This window comes from Eubalaena glacialis, chromosome 7 (genome assembly GCF_028564815.1).
Source record: "Eubalaena glacialis isolate mEubGla1 chromosome 7, mEubGla1.1.hap2.+ XY, whole genome shotgun sequence".
Taxonomy (NCBI): domain Eukaryota; kingdom Metazoa; phylum Chordata; class Mammalia; order Artiodactyla; family Balaenidae; genus Eubalaena; species Eubalaena glacialis.
The window spans coordinates 74,860,595-74,875,431 of NC_083722.1; the positions used below are offsets into that span (position 1 = coordinate 74,860,595).

The 14,837-nt window shown below is 56.9% G+C and overlaps 2 protein-coding genes across 4 annotated transcripts; both read right to left on the reverse strand.

Annotated features, from left to right (window-relative positions):
• Positions 1–596: 596 nt before the first annotated feature.
• On the reverse strand, positions 597–9,346 carry RASSF1 (Ras association domain family member 1). Of its 2 annotated transcripts, XM_061196878.1 has the most exons (6): positions 9,082–9,346; positions 7,069–7,175; positions 2,919–3,023; positions 2,423–2,720; positions 2,184–2,299; positions 597–1,520 (listed from the first exon to the last, which is right to left on the reverse strand). In XM_061196878.1, the coding sequence occupies exons 1-6, from the start codon at positions 9,329–9,331 to the stop codon at positions 1,374–1,376; spliced, it is 1,023 nt and encodes a 340-aa protein (XP_061052861.1). In that variant the 5' UTR covers positions 9,332–9,346; the 3' UTR covers positions 597–1,373. The 2 variants fall into 2 exon arrangements, with proteins under 2 accessions (XP_061052861.1, XP_061052860.1); XM_061196877.1 differs by lacking the exons at positions 7,069–7,175; positions 9,082–9,346 and adding an exon at positions 6,365–6,809.
• A 317-nt stretch (positions 9,347–9,663) lies between these two features.
• ZMYND10 (zinc finger MYND-type containing 10) lies at positions 9,664–13,751 on the reverse strand. 2 transcript variants are annotated; one of them, XM_061195385.1, is made up of 12 exons: positions 13,626–13,751; positions 13,271–13,379; positions 12,226–12,342; positions 12,046–12,099; positions 11,791–11,928; positions 11,625–11,713; positions 11,434–11,534; positions 10,925–11,097; positions 10,553–10,678; positions 10,349–10,470; positions 10,103–10,228; positions 9,664–10,015 (listed from the first exon to the last, which is right to left on the reverse strand). In XM_061195385.1, the coding sequence occupies exons 1-12, from the start codon at positions 13,715–13,717 to the stop codon at positions 9,940–9,942; spliced, it is 1,323 nt and encodes a 440-aa protein (XP_061051368.1). In that variant the 5' UTR covers positions 13,718–13,751; the 3' UTR covers positions 9,664–9,939. The 2 variants fall into 2 exon arrangements, with proteins under 2 accessions (XP_061051368.1, XP_061051369.1); XM_061195386.1 differs by lacking the exon at positions 10,103–10,228.
• Positions 13,752–14,837: the final 1,086 nt, after the last annotated feature.

The window sequence follows — 14,837 nt, forward strand, 5'->3', positions numbered from 1 at the left end:
GGGTCTGCCCAACCAAAGCAGCAGTTTAGGGCCTGACCCTAGGCCAGTTTGGGCAGTGCCCGTCTGCCCTCATTCTATCCCCACACCATTTTTACGATCCCCACTGTGGCACGTGGCAAAGAAACCGAACCTAAGGAAAATTAAGGAATTGGCTTAATGTAGTTGTATATCTACATTCAGGGCTGAAGAACTTCAAATTCAGAATTTTTTCCAGATCCACCAGAAGCCATGCTTCATGAAGGCAAGAGTTAACATATCTGTACCTTCGGTGCCATGAGCAGTGTCTGATCCACAGTAGTTATCTCAATATTTGGTGAAGCGCCTTCCACAGCTTGGAGTGTGTGGTTTCCCTAAGCTCTGGCTGCAGCCAATGTTCTTTCCCCCACCACGACCTGAGCCCCGGGGTTTGAGTGATGACTCAGTACATATCCATACACCACATCCTTCACAAATTTGTCCCATGGTCCCACTTGAAAAGGTGCTCTGTGAGCCCGTCCATCAACCTTGGCAGCCACTGGCACAAGGGGCAACTGCAGATGAGGGCCCATAATAAAGAATCCAAAAGCAGGAGGATTCTTAAATCTTTATTTAGCCAATTCTCTCAGACCCCAGGCCCTGATGACTGTCACCCCCACCCCTTCCCCCACAGGAGGCATTCAACTGAGGCCACAAAATATTACATACATTCGCACACATCATCAAAAATACCCAAGGGAAAGACCCTGGCTTTGACTGGCAAACAAGGCACAGACCTGGGCCAGTGCCCACACTCACACAGACCCTGGCACAGGGACATCCTCCTTGGAGGAGGCAGAGGCACTGTTGTTGCACCATGAGCCAGCACTCCCTGACCCCAGGGTGTGTGAGGAGTCAGAGGGTGCTGTAGAGGGAACCCTAGACCCTTTCTTGATGCCTGTCTTATCTTGAACACCCACCCTTGGTTCTGATAGGGCTGTCCTGAGACCCCATCCAAGACCCGAAACACACAACCTTTCACCGTAGGTGAGGGCCCTCATCCCTGCAAACATGACCCTATTCTGTTTGTAGGGTCTCCAAGATTCTCATATCTGAGACACAAATTAAGGAGACTTCTGTCTCCTCTACCCCTGCTGCAAGCCTGGAGCAGCTTCCCAGGGCAACCCTGGCCCACCATGACCCAGTACACAAAGGGCAGAAGGATGCAGAGCCATGCTGTGCTACACCCACTGGTGGACACAGGGAGCCAGCTCCTTCGCTGTTCTCTGGGCTCATTCCCCCAGCAAGAGAGGGCCTCCATGCACACTCATTCCTCGGGCCACGTGGCCCTTTGCACACTCACACGGCACGCCCTTGGCGCTGCCTACTCTCCTCCTTCCACCCAGGGGTACGAGAGGTCACCCCAGGGGGCAGGCATGCAGGGCTTCCTGGATCTTCTGGCGGCAATACGAGTACTTCTGCAGGATCTGGCGGAGGTGTTCCTCTTCCTCCCGCTGCAGGATGCGTAGGAAGTTGTGTAGCTCAGGCATGCTGAAAGCATCCCACTGTAGGGGGAGAAGGGAGACACAGGCTACAGCAGGCCACTGCCAAACCAGCAGGCTCTCCCCAAAGAAGACCAGTGCATCACGATCACACAACTAGGATGGGGCTTTCTAATGTCAGGTTCTTGCCTGAATGGTCTGTGTTAGGATTCCCAACAACAATCCATATAGAAGATGGGCCCCACAAAGTAGGGCAGTCACCTCGTGGACAGGCAACCAAACCAAACATTCCCTAGTTACTTGTGAACAGGTCACGCCCACTCTCTCTGAGTTTGATCTCACTCTACAGATGCACTACCTTGGAGCTGTAAAGCTTCCAGGTAAAAGGTTCTAATGCCTGAAGGGGGTGCCTGCATGTTGTCCTGTGCCCATCTGTGTGGCTTTGACCTGGCCTGAGATCAGAATGCCATCAGATGGACTCCTGCATCTCCTGAGGACTTTCCACAATAGGAAAGAGCAGTGCACCAAGACAATTCTTCCTGGCTTCTTGGGACAAGCCCTAGACCTTGGCATGAGTTTCCTGGAAGCCTTCACTTCAGCTACAAGGCTCATGTACTCCTGGAGAGGCTTTGCAGGGCTTGTCTGCAGCCCTATTCCTCCTTCAAGCCTGCAACCCACCAGTCCTGCCCAGTCACAGCCAAGAAACTAAGGAGGGCTGTTACTCACGTTCACCTCCCCAGAGTCATTCTCCTTCAGGACAAAGCTTAGGGCCTTCTCACTGGGCCCTGCAAGGAGCCGTAGCCGTAGGGGCTGCTCATCATCTGACAGCTTCCGGAGGTACACTGAGGGCCAGGCAGGGGGAAGGGAGTGTTTGATTAGAGCCAGGCCCAGCCCCCTCAGCTCCTGCATGCACAGGCACATGCATATACACCCTCACACGTGGTGGGGTGGGGTGGGAAGCCCACCTTGGCCATGGCGCTCAGCCCGCTCAAAAAGTGCAAACTTGCGGGGGTCATCCACCACCAAGAACTTGCGCAGCAGGGCCTCGATGACCTCGCGTGCCCGTGTGCGTGACAACACATGCAAGTGCTTGACAGCATCCTTGGGCAGGTAGAAGGAGGTGCGGCGTTTCACAGCTGTACCCCGCCCTGGGCCCCGCCGGGCATCCTGCAAGGAGGGTGGCTTCTTGCTGGCGGGAACTGAGACAGGGCGCACCAGCTTCAGTTGAACCTTGATGAAGCCTGTGTAGGAGCCATCCTTGTTCTAAAGAGGAGAAACCAAACCATGACTAGATGCCAGATGAGATGGAACAGATTTGGGCACTACCAGTCCACTTAGGGCTAGGCTGGATGTGAATAAATCACTGCTTGGGTCTACCCAAGAATACCTCAGCTGTGACCCTTTGGGCATCAGGCACACAGTTGGGTTCCTGTCTCTCTCCAAAACAGGCTGTCAACTCACCAGGCTCATGAACAAGTTGCTGTTGATCTGGCCATTGTACTCCTTGATCTTCTGCTCAGTCTCAGCCTGAGAAAGGTCAGGTGTCTCCCACTCCACGGGCTCATCCTGAAAGATGGGCAAGCATGGACATAGGATCCTTATGAAACCCATTCCTCTGCAATGCATGTCACGGGCAAGGAGGTAAGCCCTGGGTGGACCACTCTGAAAAATGGCCTGTGGGCAGCCTTTGGAAACTGACAACAAAGTTTGAGGCCTGATGAGAAGAACCCATCACTGCCCCTGGTTCTGCATGCTATGGGTGGAGACAGCCAAGGCAGAATCATTTGGCTTCTCTCTGCCACCTGCCTGGAGCCTCCTCAGCACTGGGTGAGGCCCTAAGAATACCTTAAAACCAAAGCAACTGAAAGCACGAGGCTAGGAGCCAGGAAAAGATCAGGGACTCTGAAAAGGAACAGCTTGATCCCAGCACCCTAGTTGGATGGGGTCAGGGTGTACCCTGGAGAAGGCAGTCCACTTTGCCACTCTGCCCTGGCCGTGGCCCACTGCAGGGTGAGAGGTATGGGGAATGGTACACACCAGGAGCCCAGCCACCAGTGGGCAGGAGGAGAAGGGCAACGTCTACAACCTTAACACTCCTTGGTGGGGAACTTGGGCCAGCCCTGCATGTCTCAGACATAGTGAGGAAACCACTATGACATGCCATTTGATCTTGACCCAATCTGCACAAAAGGCAGCTTCAGGCCAGGCTCCAATCTGCCAGAAGTTGGCATGGGCAGCCTCCTGGTAAAGCCTGTCCCACAACTGCCAAACAGGGAGGCTTATGTACCTCCTCTCTGCTGTCTAGAGGTTTAGCCCAAAGATGTTAGCTCTACCACTCAGCCCTTCCCCTGTTCCTCCAGGGACTGGATTCTTGTCTGAAGGGTGGAGTATGGGCCAGGGCTTCTGCCAAACTCCCTTGGTCCCATTGCATCAGCCTTACCTCCTGTTGACGTCAGATAGGCCCTAGTAGGAATGAGAGTGTCACAGACACAGCTGAGATCATCACTGACCAATGCCTTGTCCCAGGGGAGTTCCCATCAGAAGGTCTCCTGCAGAATAAGCTTAACCTTGTGCTCAGCTCTGAGCCCAGGACAGCCAGGCTTCTTCCTGACTACTGCCTTGGAGCCCCCTAAGCTTAAACCATCTCATGGGGACAATAGGAAGGACAGATGAGGGGGTAGGGTAGGGTAGAGTCCACAGCCTTTTAGCAGTATGCTCTTTACCTAGAACCTGCTGCTGTTCAGTGGCCAGCAAGTACATGGCACTGAGGACTGAGGCTGGGGGAGGGGTGGGAACTGAAGCCTATTTGCTTCCCCAAGTTTCCAAAAGTCTCCTAGATGGAAAAGAGCATTGAGAAGTGAAAACTCTAGGGACTTCCCTGGTGGTCCAGTGGTTAAGACCTCACGCTCCCAATGCAGGGGGCCCGAGTTCCATCCCTGGTCAGGGAACTAGATCCTGCATGCCGCAACTAAAAGATCCCGCATGCTGCAACGAAGATCCTGCGTGCCACAACTAAGACCCGGAGCAACCAAATAAATAAACAAATAAATATTGAAAACAAAACAAAACAAAAAAACTCTAGCAGAAACCTTGTTGGAGACAGTGGGAAACCCTGTAGGACTAGTAAGAACAAATGGTCTGGACCCTGGAAAACGAGGGATCTGGGAGGTAAAATGAGGGCTGGAGGTTGGGAATAAAGGGTGGATGTGTTTGTTCAGGCCCAAGGAGAGGGCTTGAGACAGGAAGAAGTGCCCCAGTGGGAAGGAGTGTCAGGATGGAAGGGGTGCTAGGGGCAGGAGGAAAGCTGAACAGACTAGTGCCAGGGCAAAAAGGAAGAGAATTCTACTTGCAGAACAGGGTGATCAAAGAGATGGCACTAACTCATTCCCCTTCCTTGTGATGGCTCTGAGCTCTAGCCTGGGTCCTTCCTCTTCCCTTCCTGGGTTATCTAGGAGCCCTGAGCTGGGATGCAGTGACCTCAGTTCCAGCCCCTTCCCTTCTCCAGGTGAACCTCCCTCAGTATCTTTATTCATAAAACAAGGGACTTGGACTGGAGGTACTGCACTGTCCTCCCAGGATTCTAGAGGAGGAAGAGCATCTTTTTCCATTTTCCGAAGCTGACTGCTGGAGGAGGATTCCAACAGCTGTCCCAGAGGGATACCATGAATTTCCCTTCTGCGACACTATAGCCACCCACCCTCTACTCTGCCACTGTCCATAGTGACTGATGGTTTTATTTTACCTACAACTTGGGACTCCCCAGCCTCCTTTTCAATTGGTTAGTGTCTTGTGGTTTTCTCACCTTTCCACAATGGAAGATGGCTCAGGCCTGAGTGACACACGGACAGTCCCAGGGATCCACACTCAAACCTTGCACCCAAACTCTGGGCTCAGCTTTCCAGGTATAGAATTTTCCCCTAAAGAGTTATCCACAACTCCCTTTTCTTGGCTCATGTAAGGAATTCTGCCCCACTGCTGCCAGGTATACTGAACTTTACTTCATGGTCCCCATCTCTCTTTCCTGATGCCCTGGCCAGGGTGCTCTTCTGAGGTGTACCATCTCCAGAACAGTTATCTGAGCCTGGTGGTCACACTCATGGCACACATCACAGAGGTCTCTGATAATGGGTACACCTGGGAGACTCCGAGAGGCACAGCTGCTCCAGCACTGCAACTTATAGTCCTGGATTAGTAACCCCTATCTCTCTTGACCCCTCTCAGGGCATTTTACAATCTAGCCTTCCCCACCTCTTGTGGATAAAGTGCTCTTGGATGCTTACAGTCCAGAACAAGGCTTCCTTCCCATCCATTCCCAGATCCCCTTTCTCCAGGTCCGCTCTAACTTTACTATATATGCTGCCCAAGCGAGCACTCCTGGTCCACTGCAGAGGAGGGGAGGCTCAGAATCTTCCACAGTCCAGTAGCTGGTGACAGGCCAGGACCGGCAAGAGATGGGGACCAAGCTGGCTCCATCCAGGAGTGCAAATGGAGGGGCCTGGACCTTCCCTTGCCTCTCTCCTAAACACACTTCTCAATTCCCGGCGAGGACTCCTCCCCCTCCACTTCCTCCTGGTCCCCCAGAGAGGGGGTGGGAGCGCCCGCACGCGGAAATAGAGGTGTTAGTCTAGACTGCGCAGTCAGCCTTAGTAATCGGTGGATAATACCTGTCCCTGGTCTACCCCATGCCACTTAGCTGCTTCCTCTGGTTCAACCGGTCTGTGACAGAAACAGCAAGGCCTCAGCACTCAGTACCGACGCGCTGAAAGCCCAACACACGGTTCCGAGGGCTGGCCCACGCTCACAGCAGGGCGGGGCTGCCCACAAACTCTCGACCAGGCAACTTACCGGGGAGGAGCGGGGTCCCAGCGACCGCCCCCAGCCCGCTTCCCGCAACCCCCGGCCCCCACCTGATCCCGGCGCGGCCTGCGCGCCAGCGAGGTACGCGCTGTGAAGTACTGCTCGAGCTCTGAGTCCGAGTCCTCCTGGCTGCAGTAGCCACTGCTTGTCGTGCTACTCCAGGTCATCTCGAAAGAGGGAGTCCCCGCGTCCGCCTCACCCATCGCCGCGCCCGCCCGTTCCCGTGCGCCCGTAGCCTCCCACCACCGCCCCAGGAGCGTGTGCGCGTGCGCCGGAACCAGTGTCCGCGCCGCAACCGTTAACGCTGAAACGTAGACAGCGGGGATCTAGCGCTCATCTCGTTGGAGAACGAATGTCGAAGGGCGGGGCCACACGCGCCTCGCCTCCAGGAATGATCTCATCGCTCGGGCAGCTCAGCTCAGCTCCACCTCGCAGGCCCCACCTCCCACAGGGAACTAGTCGGAACGTGTGCGCATGTGCACCAGCGTGGCCTCAAGACCGGATGCGGCTGTGGGAAGGTGCGGAAATTGTGCTTGCTCGGAGCCTCGGGGGCTCCGGGCGGTAAGGGCCGAGTCAGCACCACCGGCACCCCTTCGAGCCCGCGCGCAGAATTAGCTACTCTCTGCCACCGGGAAGTCGGCTATCAGAACGTTCATTGCGCGTAGCGCCAGGCGGCCCTAGGGAACGCCTGCAATGTGGCCCCCTCGTCTGCGCATACCTGCCTTGCCTGTAAGCTCCCCGGTCCCGCGCTCACCACATTCGTGTCCCGCTCCAGCGCCGGTTCCCAGCCCAGGTCCCGGGGTCCGCAGCAGTCTAGGCAGACGAGCGCGCGGCAACGGTAGTGGCAGGTGAACTTGCAATCTGCAGAGAGGGCTGGCTGTGAGGCGGAGGAACCCCAGCACCAGCTCGGAGAAGCGTCCCGAGGGCAGAAGCGAAGCCCCGGGGTGAAGGCCGTTGCTCGCGGTGTTCTGCATAACCGGCCTTTTCTCAGGTCCCGTTACCGCCCACTGCTACGCAGATCTTAGTGTTGGTCCCCCGGCGTCTGGAAACTGGCGGGAAGGCCTCAGGCGGTTAGGGGTCCAGGCCTGCTCAACAGTTGCATTTCTAGCGCCTAGGGCAGAACTTCCCCCTTCCTCATTATCAGCGTCCCTCCCTCCGCCCATTTACTTGAAGGGAAAAAATTAAAAACTTTTAACCCAGTGCCCCTCTCTAGTTGTCATTTGTTTCTACTCCCCTCACACCAAAAACTTACCAACACTGGCCGACAAACACTCTTAATTCCTCGCCTTCACCCTCTACCCATTCCGGTCAGGCTTGCCCCTCCCTCCAGGAAACTCCTGCGCACCGCCGAATCCGGCTGTCCCGTCTCCGTCTTCACCTCATCAGCATCGTCTGATGCTTACTCCCGGGGGCCCCCACTACCCCGGTTTTCCTCCCACCTCCCTGCAGCTCCTGCTCAGCTCCTTTAGTTCTGTTTCAACTTCTAGATCTAATGGTGGAGTGTCCGAGGCTCAGTTGTGATCGCTTCCCTCCTCTGTGTACGCTGACCTACCTCAGATCCAAGGCTTCCATCACTGACCTCCCCACTGAGATCAAATCCTATGTGTCACTATCTTCACTTGGATGTCTAATAAACATTTCAACCCAACATGCCCAAAATTTAACTCACTTTCCTACCCCTTTTAATTCTTCACTTTTCCTCACCCTTACCCTTGCCAGTGTTCCTCAGCTCAGCAAAAGTCGCTACCATTCTCCCAGTTGAGGCAAAACAAAACAAAACCACCCCAACTCATCCTTGATTCTGCCCTTGTTTCTGCCTCTGACACACACCCAAATTGTCCTGTTTTTCATTTCCATGGCCACTTTAGTTCTCCTTGGGAACAATGCTGTATCCGAGCCCTTGTTCATGCTTTGTATTCTGTCACAACTCCCGTGCTCCTCCCAACTGAATAAAGGACAAACTCCTGTACTAGATGAGAGGGTCTCCAGGCACACACAGGCTTGGGACACCTTCCCTAAGTTCCTAAATGGGCCAGAGCAGTGATTCTCAACCCAGGCTGCACATTAGAAGGATCTGTTTTTAAAAATTGCTGGTACACTCCCAGTGATTGAGTCAGCAGGTCTGTGGTAGGGTCCAAGCATAGGGGTGTGGAGGGCTGTAAAAGCATTCCAAGTGATTCTAGCTGGTATATAGCCAGTGGGAGAGCAACCTCTGCTTGCTGGTGATTCCTGGGAGGGCAGAAGCACCAGCTAGTGTGTGGCTGTGTTTCATGTTTTAGCACCTGGTTGACTGAACTTGCAATAGGTATTTGCTAAATACTCAAAACTCCTGCTTGCAGGGGGCCCACCCAAGGTTCTGACTTTTTCCAGGCCTTCTCCCATAGGTGAGTAAATTCCCTTCACGGCAAGGATTCTGCAGCAGGACTTGGCGAGTGAATCTTTGGGAAGGGGCGGGTGTGGGAATATGAACTCAGAGACTGGTAGGCACAATGCCTTTCTCAAGAAGGGCCAAGGCACCCTTTAAACTTGAAAGCAGCACCTTGTTATTCACAGGCAACAGCCTCTGCCTATGTCCCAGACACAGGTGGAGGTTGGCAAGGTTATAAACCATCGGCCCGCACTCTCTTATGCTATGGGGTAAAGGTAACGGACCTGGTCCGTGGGAACCGAACCCGCCGACCCCCTCCGTCCCAACTTGGCCCTCAGCGACGGTGCTGCCCCTTGGCCACCCGCTTGTCTCCCGCCAGCGCACAGGGCCGCTACTCACGTGCGCACTGCAGGCCCTTGCGCACGACGCCCCAGATGAAGTCGCCACAGAGGTCGCACCATGTGTGTGTAGTGGGCCCCGCGGGCTGGAAGCGGTGGCCGCGGCCTGGGACCAGCTGCCTTGCGGCGTTGCGCGCTGTGCCCGGCGCGATGCGCAGCGCGTTGGCACGCTCGAGCCGGGTGCGGCCCGGGGCGGCGCACCGCGCGGGTGCCAGGTCCCGCAGCTCAATGAGCTCAGGCTCAGCGGACATGGCCCTGTCGGGCCGGGAGTCCCACCGGCTCTGGGCTCAAGCGAGCGCGGGGCGGGCGGGGCCGCGGGGCGGGCCCCGATGCGGTGCCGCCCCTGGGATTCAGGCAGAGCGGCGGGAGAGAGGAGGAGAGCGGCGCAATGGAAACCTGGGCGCCCGGGCTGTGTCGGCCCGCAGGCGGAGTGGGGCGGCGGGCGCGGCGAGGGGCTGCTCTCGCGGAGTCCCCGCCCTCCGTTTCCTATCCTCCCTTCATCTAGCGAGCAACTCCCCTCCCCCTAACAACCACGACGACCTCAAAGGGCCACGCGGAAACAGGCGTGTTTCTGGAAGCTAGCTTTACTGTACTAGAGAAAGAGGGTCCCCACATCCGGCCCTTGCCCCCGGCCCAGGCCTCCTGCCCCAGCTTGCTGAGGCTGCACCCTAAGCCTACCCGCCGGATGGAGCAGGAAGTGGCGAGCGCTTTGCTGGGGGAGATGGGTCAGCAGCTCTTCCCGCCTGCTATCTTCACCACCTGGGAGGCTGGGGCGCTTGCAGAGGCCGGACTGAGATCCAGAGGTTCAGGGGCACGGGGTTGTATGGCATGGCTGGTCGGCCCTCAGCAGCTGCAGCCTTCACTTGGCTCTGTCATCCTGGGCTGCCGGGACACAAGCCTTTCCATGCTTCTCCCAGTGCTTGACTTGGCACTCCCTGCAGGCAAATGGGCCCGTGAGGATGCCGTGCTATGAGAGGTATGGAAGTGGGACTCAGGGGTCCAAGGTCCTAGGATACTCTCACCTGCAGCAATACCACTCATTCTGGCATCGTGAGCAGCGCTTGGAGGCCTCTGCATTGCAGTAGGCACAGCGGGGCTGCTCTGGAGCCACTGCCTCTAGCACGTCCAGTCTGTAGGTCTCAGCCCACCTGGGAAAAGGGTCAGGCGGACTTGGCTGGACCTGGTGGATGGGTGGATGGGAGCAGCCCTGCCCACATCCATGTCTTCTGCCTCCCTTCTACCCTTTCTGCCAGTTCAGCAGGCCTCACCTTCGTGCCTGCAGCCTCAGTTCCTGCTCTGAGGGGCTGAATACATGCCGCAGCTGATGCTTGGCAATAGCCTGCCACTTGCCTCTGTTCTCTCGCTCTAGCCGCTTCCAGATTTCTGGGATCTGGGGAAGAGAAGTGGAGAGTGGCAGGGAGGAGCTGGTAAAGTGGGCAGTGGTCCTGAACAACTAACTTCCTAGTGCCTACCTGTTCCAACACCAGGTCCTTCTTAGGGGGCTGGGCTTCGGTCAGGGCCAGGTGGGCCAGGAAACCCTGCAGGTCTGCCAGGTTGGGCAGCTGGTCGAGCAGTGTGTCTGTGAGGAAGGCCCGAAGCTGCAAGGGTGTCCAGAGGAGGCCAGTGTGAAGTGGTGCCGGTCAGAGGGTCGAGGAACAAAGAGGGCCTGAGCTGGGCTGAGCTGAGGGTGCCAGTGGGACCCATGTCCTACTAGCTGCTGTGTCATCTGAGGCCCAAGGTGTGGAGAGAGGGCTGGGGCTGAGGTGAGTGGGCAAAAATAAACATAAAGGGAGGCATGGGGCAGTGCTGGGGCGGTGGTGACTGGTGTGGGAGGAGTTCCCTACCTTGAGTAGCTGTCCTTTGGCAAAGCTTGTGAGGCAGTAGCGGGCCCGGGCCTCAGGGCTTAGCAGCAGATTGTACAGGGCGATCCACACCTGCCCATCCAACTTGCTCAGCTTTTGCTGCTCTGAGGGGGACACTGTCTGCCAACGGCCGCTCTCAAATTGCTGCAGCTTGCCTGGGGAGAGGAACCAGCATACTGTGTGCAGGCGTTGCATGCTCTGTGAGTGAGCCAGCTGTGTGGGCTAGGGGACTGACCACTGTCTGGGCACAGGACGTGCCCATGCTGGGGCACTGCTCACTTCAGAGCAGGGTGAGTCCTCAGTGGTGGACACACAGGCCCTGCCTGCTGCAGAGTCCAGGTCTAGGCCCACTTTGGGTGAGGCATCCTGGTATTCTCTGTGGGCAAGGGGGCAAAGTTTTCTGCCTGTGTGCAAGCTGCCCACCCCATTAATCCTGGAGGATGTCCTGGAAGCAGTGAACTGGGGCTTAGGCAGGTGGAGGAGGACCTTACCGCCTTCCTGCCGGCTCCAGGGACTGTGCTCCAGCAGTTCCACCAAGAGACAGGGCAGATTGTGGGTGCTGAGCATGCGGCTCAAGGTGCTCAGGGAAAGGCTAGGGACAGGGATGGAGAGGTGAGCTGAGGCTACAGGCCCAGGCTCCCAGCCCTCCACTGCAGGCCCCAGGCTTAGCAGGACAGCCCACCTGTCCACGCAGTCTGTGATGTAGCGCAGCACTGAGAGGGCCTTCAGTGCGATCTCAAATTCCATCAGCTCTGCCTGCTTCTGCAGCTCCTGGGGTGGGGCACATGGTGTTCAAGCTAGGGGAGCCTGGGTCTAGCCCTTGCCAACCCCCGGGAACCTCAGCCCACCTGCATGGGGGTGCCGTACTGGGACTCCTCCTCCTCAGGGGGGCCACCATGGCCACTCTGGGCGACCAACAGAGTCAGTTTGCGGTGGCAGTAGTCCACCAGGTCCAAGACGGTGTCCTCTGCTGACTCACACACCTCCTGAGGGGCAGATGGAGGGGAAACATTCTGCCTCTGATGCCCTTCCCAAACAGACACAACCCCTCTTGCTGCCAGACCCTGGCCTAGGCTAGCCAGTGGGCAGGGCTGGTGCCTCACCTTGTGGAAGAATACTGTCTCCAGGAGGTTGATGATGGAGGCCTCATGGTGTAACTGTCAGATAAAGAGGAGGACAGGGCCCTGGGCTGCTGAGAGAGGGGTAGGGGCTACCAGCTACTCTCTCTAGTCCAGGGCCCTCTGAAGGGGTGGGAGGGGTTATGAACCAATGGCCCAGCTCACCACCATGTAAATGGGAAAAGTGTTCTGGGGCTTGAAGTCTTCCAGCCTGCACAGCACAGGGAACACCTTCTGCTTCCACATCTCCACTGCAATCAGCTCCTCCACCAGCGTCGGGATCTTTGAAGGAGAGGGGAAAGGACAGGGATGAGGTGGGCCTACCTTAGCCTGGCAACCCTCCCATCTCTGGCTCAGCCCAGCCCAGCCCTCCTCAAACTCCCCTGGGCCCCAGACTCTCCTATGCCCCATGAATTCCTTCCCGATCTCTCTCCTGCACCTTAGACCTTCATTTCCAGCTGCCCCCGACATCTCTGTGGGGGCATTCCCCAGGCTTCCTATTACTGGCCCTTGCCTTGTCCCCAGGCTGCCATGCTCCCCCTGCACCTGAGCCCTTGTCAATCCTCCCCCATTCAAGTGTACCTCTTAGGCCAGCCCTCCTGCTCATGCCCTCTCTCGTCCCTGTTCCTGTTCTCTGGCCTTCCAAGGCTTTTGTGTGCCTTGGCCTCACTCTTATTCAGGGTCCTTCACAGTGCCCTATTCCTACCTCACACCCCAGTAGGGGGCTCCACCTTTTCCTTGCAGAGGAATCTTTCTGTCAAGTGATATTTCAGGTCATCTACTGGTGCCACCTCCTGGCTCACATTCCAGTTAAGCCAATCCCTGGTTTCTAACTCCCTCTCTCTCATGTTGGGAAGGTTGCCTCCTTCTATGCCAAAGTCCCACCTCACTTCAGTGGTTGCCCCCCTCTAGCCCGACAGTCTATTCAGGAATGCCTTTAGAACTTGGGCCCTCCCCCTACAGCCTAGGCTGTTCTAGGATCCAGGACTATCTCCCTAATCAACTCACATCCTGCACCCCACCTGGCATGCCAGGGTCCTGTCCCATAGGGCTGCAAAATCAAATGTGTAACACACTTTTCCTTTTCCTTTGGGGAGGACAGGGGTGCCAGCCAGAGGGAAGTGCAGGCACCCAGGGTGCTCCTGAGGGGTAGAGTGGTGGGATGAGGGGTGGTGAGAAGACAGGAACCCTGCCTGTGACTCCAACGTACCTTCCCATGGGTGACCAGCAGCTCCTGGATGGGCTCGCCCTGGCTGGCCGTGGCATCAAGGATAGCCTGCATGTTCAGCTTCTCGAGGTTCTCATGCTGCTGGTTCCACCTGCCCAGGCAGGGTGTGTGTGCACATGTGTGCAGTAGGAGTGGGTGTGGGGGCTGGGTCCTACTGAAGCCTAACCGGGGTCCAAGGTGGCTTAGGACCATATAACCCTGTCTCGGAGAGCTTTACCTCCCCACCGAGGGGCCCCTCCACGCCGGGCAACCCTTCCCCCCAATGTCAGGCCCACACTCCCCCACTCAAGGACTCTGACCCCATGACTCCACCTGACCCCGGATCCAGCTGCCTCACCCTCCGGAGCCCATCTCGCGCAGCTGGAAGCTGCGCAGTCCCCGCACTAGTACGTCAGCCTCCCCGGGCAGCAGCAACTCCAGGTCGCCCATGTCGGCGCAAGGGACAGGAAGCGGGAAGGTGGGGTTCGGCTGACCGCGAGCAGCGGCCTGCGCTGAGATGGGGATGCTGACACGCTTGGGGACTTCGGTCTCCCGCGGGGCCGAAGTCTGGGACCCTACAGTTGTAGAGCGGTTGCGGCGCGTGAGTCCTCGCCGCCATGGAAACGGTTAGCTCAACGCCTGCGCACTGCGGCCTGGGTCCCGCCCCTACTGGCGGCCCGCGCTGGGTCCTGTCACGCCAGCGTCTGCCTGCTTGCCAGGCTGTAGGTAGCAACCCTCCTTAGACTCCTGGAGTTTTCTCCCTCACAACCGGCTGCGGCTCACGGGTCTCCCTGAGTTACAGACTTTTGCGGCCTAGCTTCCTCCTCGGATGGACGTCAAATCAGCCCGCCCCCCACCAGCTCTCCCTGTAGCTGCTCCCTCTCCGCCCACACGGATGCTCCTCTCCGTGGCCTCCTCGCTCCAGTATTCCTCGCGCGCAGCTCCACCTTGTTGGCTCTACACCCGAAATACCGCGCAGGGCTCACAACTTCTCTCCATCCTAGGCCAGGCTGCCGTCACCTCTCATGAGGTAACTACTGTGGTCTTTTTACTGGACCCATTTCCACCCTTGACCTTCCTGAGTAGCCAGGAGTCTTTTTTTTTTTTTTTTTTTTTTTTGGCCGCGCCGCGTGGCATGTAGGATATTAGTTCCCCGACCAGGGATTGAACCCCGGCCCTCGGCAGTGAGAGCCCTGAGTCCTAACCATTGGACCGCCAGGGAATTCCCACCAGGAGTCTTTTAAAGGTGTACATGAGACATTACTTCCTCACATGAGTGTGAATCTGGCTGCCTCTGGCCCTCAAAATACTATGTCCAAAGCAGCTTACCAGCAACTCTGCACAATCAGGCTCTTGCCCCCTCTCCTACCTCAGGACTTCATTTCTTCCCCCTCTCCCCCTTGTCTTCTACAATATGTTCCAGCCCCATGGGCTTCCCTTGGCTTTCTCATACATCCTAAAGTGGCTTTTGCTTCAGGGCTTTTGCACCTGTTACCTCTGCCTGGAATACTCTTCCTCCTTCAGAGTTCAATTTAAGTCAGTTCAGCTAGGCCTTCCTTGAGAATCTGAT

Excerpts from the sequence above, each read along its gene's own strand:
- RASSF1 (XM_061196878.1), bottom strand. The coding sequence starts at position 9,331 with ATGTCCGCTGAGCCTGAGCTCATTGAGCTGCGGGACCTGGCACCCGCG. Across the intron at positions 2,721-2,918 it reads GCAACTTGTTCATGAGCCTG|AACAAGGATGGCTCCTACAC; the intron begins GTGAGTTGACAG and ends TCTCCTCTTTAG. Across the intron at positions 2,300-2,422 it reads GGCTGAGCGCCATGGCCAAG|TGTACCTCCGGAAGCTGTCA; the intron begins GTGGGCTTCCCA and ends CCTGGCCCTCAG.
- ZMYND10 (XM_061195385.1), bottom strand. The coding sequence starts at position 13,717 with ATGGGCGACCTGGAGTTGCTGCTGCCCGGGGAGGCTGACGTACTAGTG. Across the intron at positions 11,535-11,624 it reads ATCACAGACTGCGTGGACAG|CCTTTCCCTGAGCACCTTGA; the intron begins GTGGGCTGTCCT and ends CCCTGTCCCTAG. Across the intron at positions 10,016-10,102 it reads AATGAGTGGTATTGCTGCAG|GGAGTGCCAAGTCAAGCACT; the intron begins GTGAGAGTATCC and ends ATTTGCCTGCAG.